Source organism: Haemaphysalis longicornis, unplaced genomic scaffold (assembly GCF_048455015.1).
Source record: "Haemaphysalis longicornis isolate Haplotype H1 unplaced genomic scaffold, Haemaphysalis longicornis Haplotype H1 scaffold_8, whole genome shotgun sequence".
Classification (NCBI taxonomy): Eukaryota; Metazoa; Arthropoda; class Arachnida; order Ixodida; family Ixodidae; genus Haemaphysalis; species Haemaphysalis longicornis.
Window position 1 is genome coordinate 129,843,261 of NW_027526445.1, and position 17,687 is coordinate 129,860,947.

The window sequence follows — 17,687 nt, forward strand, 5'->3', positions numbered from 1 at the left end:
CATCTTAATAGGAACAAACTAATTACACTAAAGGCTCGAAGTGGAAGTGTCCCGTTGACCGGAAGTGTCCGTCCAACAGGAAACTTCCTGGCAACTTGACGCTCCCCACCGGCCACTTTTCTCAGGCTGCGTGTACAATATTCGGTAATATGAAGAGGAGAACACAGGCGGGGCATCATCTGCGCATGCGTGCACGGCGGGTAATTGCCGATTCTCTAGTGAACCCCTCCGGGCCAGTCGAAAGGAATTCTGGTCTGGCCCAGTTCGTGTATCCACTTGGTTGCAATCCACTTGGAACCAACGAGCACGGGGCAGGCACCGTGTGTCGTGCGGCTGTCCCCCTCACTCAGCAGGCCGTACTTGAAGCGATGCTCGAAGTGGAATCCGTGTTTTTGCTCTGGCAGCAGGTTGATCCAGAAAAGGGCACGGCCAGCTTTCGCCTCCACCTGCGGACAGTGCAAGCTATTGCGGTCAAATTATTCTCACGGCGCATCTTTCACGGCACACTCAGTGGACAGCGACACCGTGCATGCAGCATTACTCATAGCATGGCCTTCTTTATCAATGAGTTGTCGCGCACCAAAAAAAAGAAAAACTCTCCTTACGTGCCGTGCTGCCCACCTCTGCTACTTTTGCAATCTTCCTACCAGAATTGCCTTACTTTTGAGGTTCTGCCCACTGCCTCCCACCGAGTCATCTAATGCTTTTACATTAAAACATTCTGTAAATGTGGCACCGATTACTGCTGGTTTTCACCAACAGAAAGGGCTGCACAAACCTGTAGTTCCAGTTCGGGGAAGACGGTACTCCCTCCCCGCCGCACGTCGGACAGGTACATAAGCCAGGTGGCGGCACGTTGTCCCGTCACGCTGTCCCTGGTTTCCGCGGGTTCCTCGGGCTCGCCGTAGTCGGGGTGCGGCGAATAGTGGCCGCCCACTCCATAGTTCCCCACCTGCAGATCCTCGGCGCAAGCGACGTCCATGCCGGTCACCGCGGACACGGCCGCGCTCACGCGGAACACCAGCGGGTGTTCCTCGTCCGCCAGCCACCCCACCTGCATGGGTGGGAGACAGGTGGGCACAGAAAGTGCAGGAGAAGGGGATAGTTTCAGCGGGGGTGCGCTTGTTCAAGCTGTCGTGCTTACACTGCATGTATGCTCCCAAAGACACCCGCGGGTTTGCTTTGCCTCCGCGTCATACTAAAACAGGAAAGGAAAGTGAATTATACTCAACGGGCCATGGAAGCAAGCAGTGTAGGTTTAGCGGTTAGGGACAGGAAAGGAGCTTCCTGGATCAGTGGAGTCAAAATACAGGTGTGAAGTATGCGTGCACTGAAATATTCTAGAGATGACCGCCGTCACTTGTTCAAGAGATGCAAACTTTGCGCATGTCTTCCAGTTGAACTCTCTGACACCTCTACGTAGTGTTCTAATATCTCTGCTGGTTATCCATGTTCACAGAGGCCTGTTTCCGCTATGCAGCTTCTCACGCTACACTGGCGCAGAGTATACCTTGGTAATGCGTGTCTTTGACGGGAGATACGTGTTGTTCCCTTTAAGGACGGCGGCCCTTTCGAGGAGAGGCTCTGCCAGTTGCTTCAGGACACGCTGCTCGCGGCCGGTCAGGAAGTTGTGCACCAGGGCGATGCGTGGCTCTTCGCTCAGGAATTCCACGTGCAGGGGGCGCCACCGAAGCATAGCGTCCTGCGCCATGAATAAGCCGCCTTAATAGCAAAAATATGGCGCGGAGCAGCACAGCACTCAAATGCAAAGCGTAGGCGCTGTTTCTAAAGGCATTTCATGTACGAAGTAAATACCGGAAAACACCTTCTCCTCAACTTCCTTGAAAGTAGCCCTGGCACATATATCGAAGGTGGATTTCTAAAAAATTCTTATGGAGCCCTACGTGAAGGTATCACTCGGCAGCTTCACGCGGGTAGGCATCCACCCGTGTAGACATTCAGCGAGCTCAAGGTAGTAGAGAGGTCGCCGTGCATCCTGTGGTTACCACCTGATTGTAGCAACTGATATAATTGGAACAATACCGTTACACCTTAAGTACGGAACACATAATCATTAGTAGCGTACTTGTGCCCGTGTTTAGTTCTTGACTAGCTTAAGAGCGTTCGGAAAGTGTGTTAACGCCAATGGGTTTCGGTGAGTTGCTGTTGTGTAAGTTTTCAGCTCGCGCGGTATTGGTCGCCGTGAGAACGAAGTGTCACTGACCCCAGTGATGTGCAGGATAGTGCAGCGAAGTCGGTCGGTGGGGGAGCGTCTTTCGAGTCCCGTGCGGTTGGACGAACAAAGTTTCTCAAACTTCATGGCGTCCATCGCAACTTCCGAGTTCTTCACCGCCTCGTCGTCGAGCACCGCTTCGACAAGCGTGTCGCGCCTGCGGATCGATAACAACGAGAACGCAATTTATAAAAACTAGGACGAACGACATCCTTTCAAAATTATTCCGCCAAGACACCTCCCAGACTAGCACTTCAGGAAAAGCCAACCACTTTTTGTGGATTGAATGTCCTCTGGCTCATATTAAAGCCAGCGTTTTATACTGGGGTAATCACAAGGAATTTCTAGACATACTGGCGGTAATGATTCCAATTTGGCGCTGAACTTTCCAAAATCTAAGAGGTGGCTTTGTGTAGTGTATAAACGGGGCACTATCGTAAGTATACAAATAGTTTAGTCAGTTTTGGTGCGTGATTCAGAAACCTCGTAAAGGATATAGGAAAATTACATTTTAATATTGTTCTAGCGGATGACTAGATTTAAATGCCTGTTTTGATATCACGTACAGAGAGAAGTATGTTGAATCGCAACTCACTGTTGTTTGCCAGCATTCCTCTCGACAGCATACTGAAGACTTGTAGATTTAGTAATTCGTGTTTTAAACGTAGGGCAATATGAGTGAAAAATTCAGGGAAGCGTGCGCTCCCGCGCTCGACTTGACTGGCGAAGCTGTGGTAGATGAGCATTGCCGTACACATGCCATAAAGTTACGAAAGAACGACCATCCAAAGTACAGAGATATCGAGTGAAAGATGCGGGACGGGTGAACCTTCGGGTCCAGTGCGGCAAGGACAAAGACGTGACCGCATCAACACATGAATATAGGATTCGCGTTTATTTTCCTCACTTATCGGTGGTAAAGCAATTGGTTTTAAGGGGTGGGCGATCTTCGGGGCCTTTTAGTAAATAGAATATTTCACCTTTAAAGAAGGGGTCGGCGATGTCTCGTGCGGGGGTGTTCTCTCGGAACTTTAAGCTCGGTAATTTAGCTTCAGTACCATTGTTCATTTGCATAGTTTCGGGACTAGCAATCGTCGTCATTAGCACCGAAGCGGTCGTCGTCTTCTTCGCGGCGAGTGGTCAATGCGAAGTCATCCTCAGCAGTGTAGACTTCCACCAGCTCTTCGTCATCGGCTCGAGGCAGCGGTGGCGTAATCTGCAAGTCGTCTCGGGAAGGAGTGGCACACTCGTAGCCCTGTCTCCAATTATACATAATGGCTTCTAGAGAATGCGGCGGCCGCTCTGAACGGCTTTTAGACGCGGCTGCATCTCATTCACACGCCTTGTCCCTCCATACGGCGTTGTTGTCCGTCCACACCCCTCCCCCATTCTCCTCGCCGCGCGAGCTGCGCTCTCCGCCGCTCACCCCCTCTCCTCTCCGATAGCGAACACTCTCTCGCGAGGGTCATTGGATTGGATTCGATTGGCTTGGCTTGGCTTGGCTTGGATTGGATTGGATTGGATTGGATTGGATTGGGTGTTGATTGGATTGGATTAAAGTGGATTGTGTTGGATTGTGTTGCGTCATAGCCGCGCCACGTTGCGTCATTGCCGCGGCAGGGGGTTCACGGCACGTTTCACGCGATGGGAGAATCAACCTAACGGAAACAACAACGGAACCCCCTATGCGTCGCATCTACACAGGGGTTCCCGCGAGGGGAGGCGGGACAAATTTTTGTAAGCCCCTGCGCGAGCCGGGGACTCGGCGGTCACCGCGAAGCACGTACTCCCGAACACTCGGCAGTTTCTCACTATTTTTTCCTGCAACGGCGAACTTACGGTTGTAAAACAGTTTCAGCACAGGGTTTTAACTGTAGATGTGTTTCGGCCGGCACAAATTAGTCCGGTGTAGATAGAAAACCCCGAGGTCATGTGAGAGCGGGCATCGATGCGACCTCTTGGCGTCGTCCAGGCTTGCGCGTGGGCGTATACGACACGTGAGGAGCTTCCGCCTTGGTCGTCGTCATCTTGTAGCGACAGGCGCGCTACGCGTTGGCGACGATGACGACGAATCTGACAAGCCATCTTTTCTCAATTCATACGTGGAGACGGCCACCGGACCAGCTGGCGAAGAAGTTGAGGTCTACCGAGGCGAGGACGCGCCACAAGAGTATTCGCCCAACGCGGCTGCGCCATCGTATACACAACGAGAGGAATGCCGCAGACTGCTAGTGAATAAAACACTGTACATGCTTTAGTGGCATTTACGTTACAGTGCCGTCCAAAACGGCTTTGCACTGCTGGGGTCCGACCGCTCCCTCTCTCCTGGGATCCGGTGTTAATGTGGGGAGAAAAGCTAAGTCGACCCCCAGCACAGCTGTTTCTCCTGCCTTGCACCACTAGTACAAGCTGCGCCAATTGTTTTTAAGTGAGGCGCTTTCCCTAGGCATAGAGAGCATATGCTCCACAAGAATAGGTCGACTATCCCTTTAAAGGTTGCAGGAGAACTGACCTTATGTACCATTTACAGCAGCGTCTACACTATGCGAGCATGTAATGATACATTTAGTCGGTCTGCTTTTGCTAACGGGAGTACGGCGGCATGGCTCTTTCGATGACTGATAACATCAGTACTTCGTGTAACGTGGCGACATGGCTCTTTCGATGACTGATAACATCAGTACTTCGTGTAACGTGGCGACAGAGCAGATGTTTCAAACTATGGCTGATGATAGACATTTGTATTTGTTAGGAGATGAGAGGATCTATTTACAAGCGGCAATAACGGAGCCTAGGCTTGCTTCGCCCCGTACACAGCGTGTTCCTCGTCGTCATAGTCGTTGATGGTGGGCCGTGGCTCCATGGGGAGTGTCCGCCACGTCCAGACACATTTGCTTTGAGCTCAAGCCTCAGTGCTCATTAAAATGAGTTTCCACTGCATAGCCGACCAAACGTTTGTTTTTGCTGCCTGCTCTCACTCACACGTGCGTCGGCGCTCCATCGTGCAGGGCCGACAGGAGGCGGTAGGCGGCGCCCTCGTTCTGGACGCGCCGGCTGATGTCAGCCATGGAGTCCAGGATGGCCTCGCGGTTGTCGGTGGGTTCGTGCCCTTCTTCCTCCAGGGCGTCCAGGCTCGAGGTCCACCATCCTAGGGCGCTGCCAGCATCGTCCCCGTCCCAGCAATGCCGTGCCACCTCGTGTCGGTCGTGCGCCGTCAGGTTCAGCAAGGGGCTTCGCAATGGAGTGAGTCACGTCAATAAATCAATCACCCGATCAATCAATCAATCGATCAATCAATCGATCGATCAATCAATCACCCGATCAATCAATCAATCAATCAATCAAAAAACAATCAATCAATCAAATAATCAATCAAACAAACAATCAATCAATCAATCAATCAAGCAATCAATCAATTCAGCAAACAAACAAACAATCAATCAAACAAACAATCAAAGAAACGAACAATCAATCAATCAATCGATCAATCAAACAAACAATCAATCAATCAATCGATCAATCAAACAAACAAACAAACAATCAAACACCGATCAAACAAACAAACAATCAAATAATCAAACAAACAAACAATCAATCAAACAAACAAACAAACAATCAAACAAACAAACAAACAAACAAACAAACAAGCAAACAAACAAACAAGCAATCAAACAATAAAAAACAATCAAACAATCAATCGATCGATCAAATCAATCGATCAATCAATTATTCAATCAATCCATCAATTAATTAACTTGTTCGCGCTTCTCTAGCGCAGTGGTTGTCAACCATTATCGTGCCGAGGACGCATTCAGTGCTTAGAAAAAGTGGTAGAGGACCCCGCGATGAACCGTCTTCGTAGTCGTCATGATGTCAGACAATTTACTCTCGCAGCTAACGATGCCCACTCATGTATCTCTACGCCCGCCTTTTGTGTGTCCGACGTTTGTGCAGTACCTGCTATGCGGGAAAGTTGTAGGGTCATGCGGCAAAGCCACTTTCTCCCCCTGGTGGCTAGGTTTGGCAAGAAGAACGAAAAGGGGAGTGTCGTAGACAGACAGACCCCCTGTGGTGTCCTCACGGACCCTTTGAGGTCCGCGGACCCGCATTTGGAAACACTGCTCTAGTGTGATTGAAGATTTTAAGAAACTGAATTCATGTATCAATTTTTCAAAGCCTTCGAATGCAATATATCCCGCTTGAACTGAAGGTCGTTGAACTGAACACAATTAATCAATCGATTAATCATGTTCAGTCGAAATGGGATATATCAAGTGCTTAAGGGTTTGAAACTTGTTATAATAATAATAATAATAAAGTTTTATTTTCCTTTTGTACAAGGATGGAGCGGCCGCAGAAAGCTGAGTGACAGCTTGACGTGGCGGCTGCCCCGTTTGTGACAGCAGCGGTGGGTAAAATACCAAACAGCACGTACAAGGGTATATACATGTTACACAATTGTACGTATTTTTACAATCCAATAGGACTACAGAAGTACAGTCTGAAACAGGCGCAAGGGTTTCAACAAAAAAAAAAGTTACTTATACAGGGATACAAAAAACAGCCTAGCTACAAGGGTGCAAAGTTGCAACACCGGAGGCTACAAAGGCAAGCTATGAAGAATGATTACTAACCAATCACGGACAAATTATATAAACATTTCTGTCAACTTGTTTTTGGAAAACGACAAACTATCAGTTGACTTCGTGGCAAGATCATTTAATACCGTTGGTAGGGTGTAACCGATCGATGGCATGGCATAATTATTATGTGGGGTCGGTGTGTACCATGCATCTGGGTGCCGAGTAAGGTAAGTCGGAGTGTTTTGTTTCAATCTCGCTAGTTCACTGTAAAAATTATTCTGACGCTTTACGGCAGTAATGTATGATTGCGTGAGACGATATTTATAGTAATTTGTAGCCTTAAGAACCTTAAATCGCTGAAAAAGCTCATGCGTATGAGAGTTATATGGCAGGTTTGCTATTACTCTGACTGGTTTCTTCTGAAGTAGGAGCAATTTGTCCAGATTATATAAATCAATAACATAAAATCCACAATCTTCCTAAAGTAAGCAGTAACAGGAATAGCGACTCCCCTGTAGTAATTTTCTCTTTTTTTTATGTGCAGAACCATCTTCACACAAGTGCCGTCGCAAGACGGCATATCTTAAGCCCTTCAAGCAACCACCATGCTGTTCACAACACTGCCGATCTTGTGACGCCAATTTTCTAGAAAGAGCGGCCGCATCTCGGCTCTGTCATGGCTGCAGGTTGGACCAATGCTCACAATTCACTGCGCGCTTTGTACGCACCCTCTTTTCAAGAGCAGCCACCTGAAACATGCATTCATAGTGAGTTTCCTTCCCAAAACATGCTTGATAGCGGCGCCATAACCTTGCTACCCTCTAAACTATGGCTGGCCAGCTCACCTCGGTTAAACTCATCGTCTGTATCAACATAGCTTGAGAGGATCTTCTTGAACCGCGCTGTTTTAAAACAGGACAAGGAAAGAGCACCTGTGTGCTCTTTCCTGGTCCTCTTTTAAAACAGCGCGGTTCAAGAAGATGCAGAACCAACTATCCCCCATTTTAGCCTTGCTTGAAAGGATCTTTGAGCGTAATCTTTTAAAGCAAAGTTTTACTAATCTCTTCGAGCGGTTGGGCCGTCGCGGGGACTTTGACCTTCATTTGACCGCTGCTGCGCCGTAACCTTGGCCACGCATCACGTGACTCGACGGGCCGAGCTCCACCGACGGCCGCGTTTTCAAGCCGCTGCAGCCGCTGCCCGCTTCGCGCATGCGCTTTCTGCAGCTAGTTCGCGCCTGACCACGTGACTTCCCGCGCGCATGCGATCTTGGTCATGGATGAGGGCGAGGCCGGGTCGTTTTCTCTGAGCGTTGCGTGGGTGATGGAGGCTTTGAGCCGTCGTCGGCAAGTGATGTCTCACCACCCCACGGATATCGTACGGCGAGCTGCTTCCCTAGAGATGGTTCGGAATGCCAAAAGCGCGAAGCTAGCGTCGGAGACTGAGGCAGATCGAGCCATTTGGCTCGGAAAACGCCGGAAGTGGGACCACAACCGCAGACCAAAGCAGCATTTGGACGAATAATATAGTAATTGAAGGTAAATTAAAGGATAGCCTAGTGGAAACAATACCTAACGAGGTTAAGCCAAGCTTTCGCTTTGCATATTCAGGGCAAGCTGAGCTAAGCCGCAGTCATTCTTTAAATCAGGGCGAAAAAGCGTTTCTTGCGGCTAGCTTGGTTCGTCGACGAGTCTTCTGCCGATGTCGGCTATAGCTAACAATCTCGGGATCAAACGGGCTGCGCAGGCAGACAGACAGACATGAAAACATATTGTCCTGTCTGCTTCATGGTCCGTGTGTTTTTAGCTGGTAATATGCCAACGCCGTCAACACCAACTAGCCTAACTTTCAGCTTTAACATACATACATACATACATACATACATACATACATACATACATACATACATACATACATACATACATACATGCACACATACATACATACATACATACATACATACATACATACATACATACATACATACATACATACATACATACACACGTACTATTGTGAGCAATATGAAAGGGAACACAGGAACGCGTGGCAAACAGCCTCGAAACAGACTCGGAGCGATACGCGGGTGGCGCTGTTAAAATCAAAGGGGGAAGGAGTGCGCTCTTCCACTAACTGCTGGCACTCCCACCACGCTGGGATTTCTACAAAGCAGCAGCTAACGTCATTTCGCCGATAATATGGTATCGTCGCAGAGCCGATAAGACGCTGGCGGGAATGGGAACAGTTGTTAGAACAGCGTCCCCCTTTCCACTTTGTTTCCGACGGCGGCCGCTGCGTATCACGCATAGCTGGGTCTGAGGGTGTTTTCTATGCGTTCCTGTGTTCAGTTTCATATTGCTCATAATAGTACATACATACATACATACATACATACATACATACATACATACATACATACATACATACATACATACATACATACATACATACATACATACGTACGTACGTACGTACGTACATACATACATACATACAGGCCACAGGGAGAACGAGAAGGCGGCGCACCTCCTGAGCTCTGCCATCTCCTGCGCGCTGAGGCCATACGTGTGCTGCAGGCGGCAGATGCCAACGGCTGAGCCCGCCAGGTCCTCGTCGGTGGGCCACGGGCTCGTCTCAGTACCAGGAGGCTCTAACAACTGGTGCCTGCTGGCAGCGCTCGCAGCGACGTGCTGCGACACCAACCTCGGCCAACTCCCCGCCAGCCACGTGATACGCGCGTAGGTCAGCAGGAGGCGCTCCTTTCCCACTCTGAAATGGGTCCATCAAACAGCGGGGGTGGGAAAATGTTGCAACCTATGAAACGCCTCGCTAAGCATTTGCTCCTGATCGCATCACTTTAGGCTCTGGTCACAAGGGCCACTCAATCATGCAGGGCCCAGTCGCAAACGACGACAGAAAAACTTTCTGTAGTTTTGTCGTATTTTCGCGTGTCGTATTGTCGTCTTGTCGTATTCTTGTCGTGTGGGGATTCTGATGTTCTGTCGTGTTTCGTATTGCTGTCCTGATTTTGATGTTCCGCCGTGCAGAATTCCTGTCTTGTCGTGATCCCGATGTTTTATCAGTAGTTGCACATAATTTGATGGTTATTGCCCATTGTGAAGAGTAGCGGGAATGGCAGTTCTGTTTTGACGACAGGAATTTTATCGTTAAGAAAATTGACTTTGTCGTTACGACAGAAATGTGTGTCGTAACAACATATGGGTTTGTCGTAACAACAAGACTTCTGTTGTCACAACAATTTTTTTTTGTCGTACGGCAGGACTTCTTGTTAGTTTTTGCGGTATTCCTGTTGTGATTTTAGACTGGGGGTGGTCTCGCATCCTTGCGTGTGTACCTAACATGGGGTAATAAAGGCGTGTTTCCCAAAACCGGCCTCGTTCGGCGTGTCGTCAGCAGTCAAAGTTTGAAGTACATTAAAAGGGAAGACCGCCTCCTTCAAAATGTGATCCCGTTCTTTCACACCGGACAGTGTAATCTCCTTTTCGAGAAGAAAGGAGAAGGCGATGAAGCATTGCTTTGAGAAGTTCCTGCTCAACATAAAAGTAACCTAAATTAACGTCCACCTCAGAGTTAGTCTCCACAGCAGCCGCCCAGGTAAACGTTTTTCTTTTTTGTACCATGTGAGTAGATTGCGTTCGTTTTCTGTCACCAAATGTTATCGCTTGCCATGCGGCACGAATTAAACCTGTGAGCTACATTTAAATCTTCCAGAACACTGGGAAAGTATTGTACGCGCTTGGTATAACGCCTCTGAAAGGCCAGAACCTTGCATTGAGTGGCTCCCTCTAGAGAGCCTACAACAATGTTACCCCTTACGCAAACCACTCATCCCCTTTGAAAATTTAAACATGGCGAATCATTTCGTTTTCCCGTGACACGGGCGTTCACACGTATGACGCTCTGCACCTCTTCGAATGGCCCTAAAGATTTTCCTGTAAAGTGTGCAGCGGGAAGGACACTCCTCTTGAAGGAAATATATTTACGTCCTCCCAGCCAAGCACGTTCATCGCACAAAACTTAAGTTACGAAACTTGTGCGGCGATTCGGTGTTGAAACAACGCCTCTTCTCCGAATTCGTTCGTAAACAGTCAGCATGCCGAAGAACCTTCAAAACAGTACGAATAGAGCTTCCAGCGTTTATACAGCGTGGCCGCCTTAGTGGGAAAAGGACATATTTTAATAAACTACTCCGCAACTCTTAACTCCCCAAAACATTACTCCGGCTTGAATAGGAGCTATGCTTGTGGACGTGTGAGTTTCAGGGAACAATGAAAGTCATAGTCGCCCCTAAAACGTATGTCACGAAAGTAATGCGGCGCCACGGTGATGATGATAGTGATACAATCGATGAAAATGGAACGCCTCGAAGAGGCGATTCGCCAGGGCTATGCAGGTCACTTCACTGGTATAGAGTTGGTAAGAAACCTCTCGCGTCTTACGAAAAGGAAAGAAGGTGCTATGTAATACCGAAAAACCAGAATCGGCCAATTCGCGCATGATCGTTAGCACTCGAGTGCGAACACGTAGCTGTGAACTCACGCACAAGTTCCTCGTTTAGCATGACCGACACACTGAAAGCCCCAGGAGAAAAAAAAATGCAGAAGCTCTCAAGTGAGTATTCATGGTTGAAGAGATTGTTTTAGCAACTCCGCTACACATCAAGTCCTTTTAAAGTTGGCTTCTCGGTTAACCAAAGGTCTCTTGCGGAGACGACATTTTTTCAGGTGTATTGTATTGGTAAGCAGTTTGATGCCACTATAAGAATGCGGCCCTGTGTCAAATACCTCAGTAAAAACCAATATACACCTATGCACCGCTTTACACCGAACTCCTGCGCAACTTTCGCTACGCTCCTGCAACAGCTTATTTCACATCTGCAGAGGGCGCCGCGCAACCGCGCCAGTGCTCGGGCGCATGCCATTATTATTTACGGAACATTATTTACGAAATCACCTGCCGCAAACATGTAGTAGGGCCTAATTCGCAATAACGAGTCCAGAGGTGGCTGCTTCGTGTTCTGCGCGTGCAGTGTGGCGCGATTTCCATTCATTCTAGCGCCCTCCCACTTATTGGAACTCCGAGTAATTCGAACATTTTTAAGGTACCCTTCAAGTTCGAATTAACGAGCCTTTACTGCATTATTGTTGTCGGCGTTAAACGTGTATCATTGCTGTCGGGCCAAAGCATTGTTTATGGAATTAAGCTTGCATTCAGTCTTCACGGCTCATTTAAGCCTTACAAAATGTTAGGCGGGTGTCCTCGCTTATAGCCCCATAAAAATACTTTCGAAGTTGAGAGGACAATATGTAAAGCCTCCGTTGTGTATGGAGACAACACCCAGGAAGTTTAAACCATAAGCGTTCGGTATAACATATTTTAAATCAATTTTAGCCTTTGCACGCACCCGAAAGCTCAGATCGAATTCCCTTTCAGCATCGGCATCAGAATGACACATTGAGTGCCTTGCCCCCAAAGTGCCGACGCCGCGGCTCCCGTGACGTACCCAACGCAGTGGCTGCTGTTGGCGCGCGCTGCTTTGGCTTGTGCATCACGTCACAGTTTTGGAACTGACGTGATGCTGTCCGGTTGAGTTCGACAGTAACCGGTCATGACCCACGCGCGCGCGTCAGCCGTAGTGCGACGAGAACAGGTATGCTCTTGTCAGGGCGACCGCCTCGGTGTTTGTTTGGTCAAAACCAAAACTGACGCAGATGCACGAGTTTGTAAACAATTGTTTACGCTGCGATGGACCATGTAATGTGCCACATATTATTACTGGGTTGGTAGGCACCCATAGCAGCGCAAGAAATATAACACGAAAATTTCGTGTCATTACTCCTCTAAGCGCGGCTACGTAAATCTCACGGCAGTTTCGATAAAAGCTGGCTGGACTAAAATTTGCTGAATGATATTACGTCCCAACGTAACATAACCTCACCGAACCTAACGTAACCTAATCGAACGCGTCATAACCTACCCAAATCCAGCCAAACTTGAACAAACCTAATCTAACCCAGCCCAACGACACAGAACACAACCTATATTAAACGTAATTCAACCCATTCTAGAAATCCTGTACGTCGACCTCTTGATATAGTAAAAACCAGAGTAAAAAAGCATCAAAAAGTCCCTATGACCGAAAAAATTCGAAAGCTAAAAAAAAAAGCACCGCAATGTGCGACTCGAACAGGAGCTTTCTCGTTAAAAACCAAGTACTATTCCACAGCGCTACAGGAACAGCTGCAAACGTGGCTTTTTAGGGAATATTTACCCCATAGAATCTTCGGGTAGCGTCCTTAGCCAGTAAGAGGCGACTGCCGTGAGAAATTTCTGACTGTTATTATCATGGCTGCCGGGTTAATAGACACTACCTCTAAGCGCGTAAAGAGCAACGTAAGAGGTACGTTCTCGCGAGGTCGGAAGGCATCGCCAAGACCGGTTGACTTACAGACGGTCGTCGTCGTCATGGCCTAGGTCCTCCAGGGCCCGCATGTTTTCAAGCATTGCGCCGTAGAACTGAAGCCAGTCCTGCTCGCGCTCCAGGTACTCCGCCAGGCCCAGCGCCGCCTGCTTCTCGGTGTCCTGAAAGAAGCGAAGGTGCGCGATGGACGTGAACATCTCGGCGCGCGACGAGCCCAGAAAGGACGCCGCGGCGCCCATCAACGCCAACAGGAGGTGTCTCCGGGAGGGAGAGCGTCGTGGGAGCGTCGCCATTAAGCCACCAGACACCCGTTCTTCGAATTCTTCTGCGTGCTTTGTTGTTGATGTTGCTTTGAGTGTGGCACATACCCAGTCAGGGAATCGGCCTTCCATCGGTTGTTGGAAATGATGATGAATAAACTTTATTGGCGGCAGTCGAGGCTCTGTTATGAGGCATCCGGGATGCCTTGGAGCGTGCTCACCATCTGTGCCCTCTCCCCCAATCGTCGCTGGTCTGAGAGGTCGGACGTGGTCCGAAGCTCCACCTCTCATAGGTAGCTCAAGGTAGGGTTGGGATTAGGGTGAGGGTTTCGGGATTGCTAGCACTCAAATACCAAGTGATTCAGAGTGCCCGGTATGCAAAATTTGCATTTGACGGGTTATGGTTGGATGCAGGGCAAAAGAGTTTCCTTGTATACCCTTCTTTCTCGTCGTTTTTCTTGTTTCAATAGCGCCGCGTGCAAGCGCGCCCTATTCGCCAGGGCCTTGTCCCTGATTGGTAAACACTAGAACGGCGCGTTGAGCTTGCTTAGTCCCGCACTGTGCTGGTTGTATGCTGCCGTACCGAATATGTCATATATGGGAAACTGTTTCATTAACCTGGCTTCATAATCTCCTCTTTGATGATGATGACGAGGAAGACAACGACGAGGGTGGGTAATGATGTTGACGATAGTGGTGAGTAACGATGATGATGATGATGATAGTAACTTTATTTTGCCTTAAAATGGGTGAAAGGAGGGAGGGGAAGTGGGAGCCTTTCTGTATTTCTCCCCCTCAGATGGCGGCCTGCTGCACTTTGGGGAGAGCGGCACCTCCGGCCAGTTGGTCAGTTATGGAGTTTCGAATTAACCCTCCACGATATTATGAAGTGCTTTGCTCCACATTGTTGAGCGAGAACCACTTGGCTCATTTGGCGAAAATGAGGATGAGGAGGAATAAACGTACCCATGAAGCAGTTAGCCCAGGGGAAGAGTCCTTATTTCAGGACCCCTTAAGACCATCCGGCTTCTTGGGCTCTCTTCGCCAGACAAAGCTGGTCGTCAGGGTCCGAGATGAACAGTGCTCTCTCCCAGTGCTCAAGGAGGGGAAGAGCGAGGGGAGGGGTGAGGTTGGGGCTTTTATCACAGCCCCACATAATATGGTAAAGGGTGCCCAGAGCCTCTAAGAAGTGACATTGCGAGGAGTACAGGGCGGGGGCCAGAATGTGGGCTATAGTTGGGTGAGGAAAGGTGTTTGGATGCCTCGAAGGTGGCGTACTTGTTCCTTTGCGAGGTTCTTGGGTGGAGGAAGGTACATTGTTCGCAGCAGGCGGTAGTGCTGCGTGATTTCTTTGAAGGACAAGAGGGAACAGACACGCCACTGCTCACCGAACTCCTGACTAGCCCCGTGTATCAGATCTCGGGCATGCTGGTGGGCAGCTTCGTTGCCGGGCACGTCGGCATGGGTTGGAGCCCAAATGATTCTTACGCGGTGTTGTGGAGGGCGCTGCAGTAGAGTTTGTGCGGCGAGCGGTGAGCTGAAGCCGTTCGAGACAGTTCTACATGCTTGTTGGCAGTCCGTAGTAACGATCTCTGCAGGGGTTTGGGCAATTGCTAGGGCGATGGCCACTTCTTGCTGTAGTGCATGGGTGGTAAGAATTTACGCACTTGTGAGGAGGGCTTGAGCTGTAGTCATAGCTCTCCTTCCTGTTGAGTCTGTGTACACTGTGATGTAGTTGTGGCAGCGCCGTTTGAAGATAGATTTTGCTATGGTGTCTCTGCGATCCTGGTGGTGTGTTGGATGCAAGTTCCGGGGCAGTGGAGCCACATCAATGACTTGGCGAATCTCATGCGGAAGCTGAGTCGCATCGGCCTGGGGGTGTTGAAGCGGTGAGCGCAGGTACAGTTGGTTCATAATTGTTCTTCCGGTGGAGGCGGAGCTGAGGCGTAATAATTTGTTAATAAGAGGAGCTTCGAGGAGTTCATCCAAGGTATTATATATATAAGTGTAAGATTTTCTGCGCCGATGTGCTAGCAGGTAGTCCCAACGCCAGCTTTATGGCTTGCGTATGATAGCTTCTACCTTGTCCTTTTCAGCCTTCGAGAGCATACATATAGTAACCCTAGAGATGCAAAGGCTTCGACTAGCCAGAGCACAACCGCCTCTCGCATACCTCTCGTTTTTGTGCTTACCCTGCGGATCATGTGGGAGACTTGCTCCGTGGTGTGCTCAAATCGGTCCAGCAGTTTGGTGTTGGAGCGATTCACTTGTAGAAAAAACGCCCGAGATTCTCACCTGGTCAGTTGGAACAATAGGGTGGCCATCCTCTTCCAGGAAGGTGGTTGGCGACCCGAGAGGGAGTTTCTTACGCGGTGAGACGATCAGCAGTTCAGATTTTTGCGGTGCACACGCTAGGCCACATTGTCGTGCGTATTCCCTGACAACGCTGGCTGCCTGTTGTAGGTTGGTTTCCATATCTCCCACTGACCCATGAGTGGCCCTTAGGGTGATGTCATCCCCATATAATCCATGGCGTATGCCTTTTATGGCAGCCAGGAGCGGAGGGAGGCCGACGAAAGCTATATTAAAAAGCAAGGGGGACAGTACCGCAGCCTGGGGTGTGCCCTTGTTGCCGAGACAAACTGCATTGGGCTTTAAACGTCCCACCTTCAGAATGGCTTTTCGGCCATCGAGGAAGTCTCGAATGTATTTGTAGGTGCGTTCCCCGCAGTTAAGGCCATTCGGTTGTGTAAGTATGACCGTATGACTGACAATGTCAAATGCCCCTTTCAAATCCAACGCTAAGATGGCTTTCGGGTTATCCCTCGAGGCTTTGAGCATTACATCTTCCTTCAGTTGAAGGATGTCCTGCGTGGAGAGGGGATTGCGAATCCACACATGGTATGTGGGAACATCTTATTTTGTTAGAGGTACTGCTGTATCCTTTTGTGGATGACGTTCTCTAGAAGCTTTCTCAAACCCGAGGTTAGTGATATAGGACACACGTTCACTGCGCTCTGTGGTCTTCCAGGCTTCGAAATAAGGCTCACCTCTGCCGTCTTCCATTCTTTCCGAAGTTGGCCCGACCTCCATACCGTGTTGAGGTGGGCGGTGAGTTCAATGATGGAGTCATCATCCAAGTTCGTTAGAAGCTTGTTGGTTATGTCGTCCATCCCTGGGGGTGTGTTGCGTCTGATGGTTTTGCTACATATCGGTACGCTATGTACCGAGCTAGGGTGCCCGTGCCCACGAATGGGAGACGACGAAGACGAAGTCCCGGCGCGCCAGAGGGTGCAGCGTACCCGACGCCATGTTTTAGCCGCAGCCATCGGCTGGAATCTTTCTGGTTCCTGCAATAAACGGCATCGAGACGTGACAGAGGATTTCCGGAAAACACTGTGTTTTTTTTATTTTTTATTTTATTGTAGGGTTTAACGCGCCGACGCAACGGAGGCGATGAGGCGCACCGTAGAGGAGAGCTCCGGATTAATTTTGACCACCTGGGGATCTTTAACGTGCGCCGACATCTCGTACACACGGGCGTTTTTGCTTTTCGCCTCCATCAGAAAAGCGGCCGCCGCGGCCGGGAATCGAACCCGCGACCTCGGGCTCAGCAGCGCAACGCCTTAGCCACTCACTGAGCCACCGTGGCGGGTCAGTGTGTTTTTACACATTCGTCAATAGGAATACAGCCAGTTGATATATCGCATTTGTTTTTGCTTGAAAATTCTGCTGATACAATTGCCCAAAAATCAATTTCAGTATTTTTTCCTAACATGCGGATAAAAAGGCAAGCGAGGTTTTTTAATTCACACCCCTCTGGGCGTAGAACTCAGTTGAATTTTCCCGCGTTCGTGTAGCGCTCGCCATCTGTTGGCACTTTCTGCAACCACGCGCCTGCCGTCGGGGCCCGGACGGGTCGGGCGTTACGCGGGACGGGATGGGTGGCCGTAGAGTCCGTAACAGAAGGGCGGCTCCACGGAGCCAGAGGCGGGGGGATGTCGTGGGGTTGTAGTGGCTTGAGTGTATCCCAGGCGACGATGGCGCACCTTGATGAGTAATTGGGCGTTGATGAAGGGATTGATTTACTTGCTCTTGAATAATAATTTCCAAGAGGGGGCAGAGCAACTGCAGCTTGCAGAATTTCTAGACAAGTACGTTTTGGCAGC

At 49.4% G+C, this 17,687-nt stretch overlaps 1 protein-coding gene across 1 annotated transcript; it reads right to left on the bottom strand.

Moving 5' to 3' along the window:
• Positions 1–215: 215 nt before the first annotated feature.
• LOC144148477 (prolyl 4-hydroxylase subunit alpha-1-like) lies at positions 216–16,691 on the bottom strand. Its single transcript, XM_077680012.1, has 8 exons — positions 16,569–16,691; positions 13,286–13,419; positions 9,343–9,585; positions 5,216–5,464; positions 2,225–2,390; positions 1,511–1,702; positions 779–1,054; positions 216–446 (listed from the first exon to the last, which is right to left on the bottom strand). The coding sequence occupies exons 1-8, from the start codon at positions 16,689–16,691 to the stop codon at positions 216–218; spliced, it is 1,614 nt and encodes a 537-aa protein (XP_077536138.1).
• Between the last annotated feature and the right edge of the window lie 996 nt (positions 16,692–17,687).

Bases quoted from the DNA above. Each gene is read 5' to 3' on its own strand.
- LOC144148477 (XM_077680012.1), bottom strand. From the start codon at position 16,691: ATGGACGACATAACCAACAAGCTTCTAACGAACTTGGATGATGACTCC. The intron at 13,420-16,568 runs GTGAGCCTTATT...CGCTTCTTTCAG, and splicing joins AAGAATGGAAGACGGCAGAG to GACACCGAGAAGCAGGCGGC. The intron at 5,465-9,342 runs GTGCGCCGCCTT...TCCATTGCGAAG, and splicing joins GAGATGGCAGAGCTCAGGAG to CCCCTTGCTGAACCTGACGG.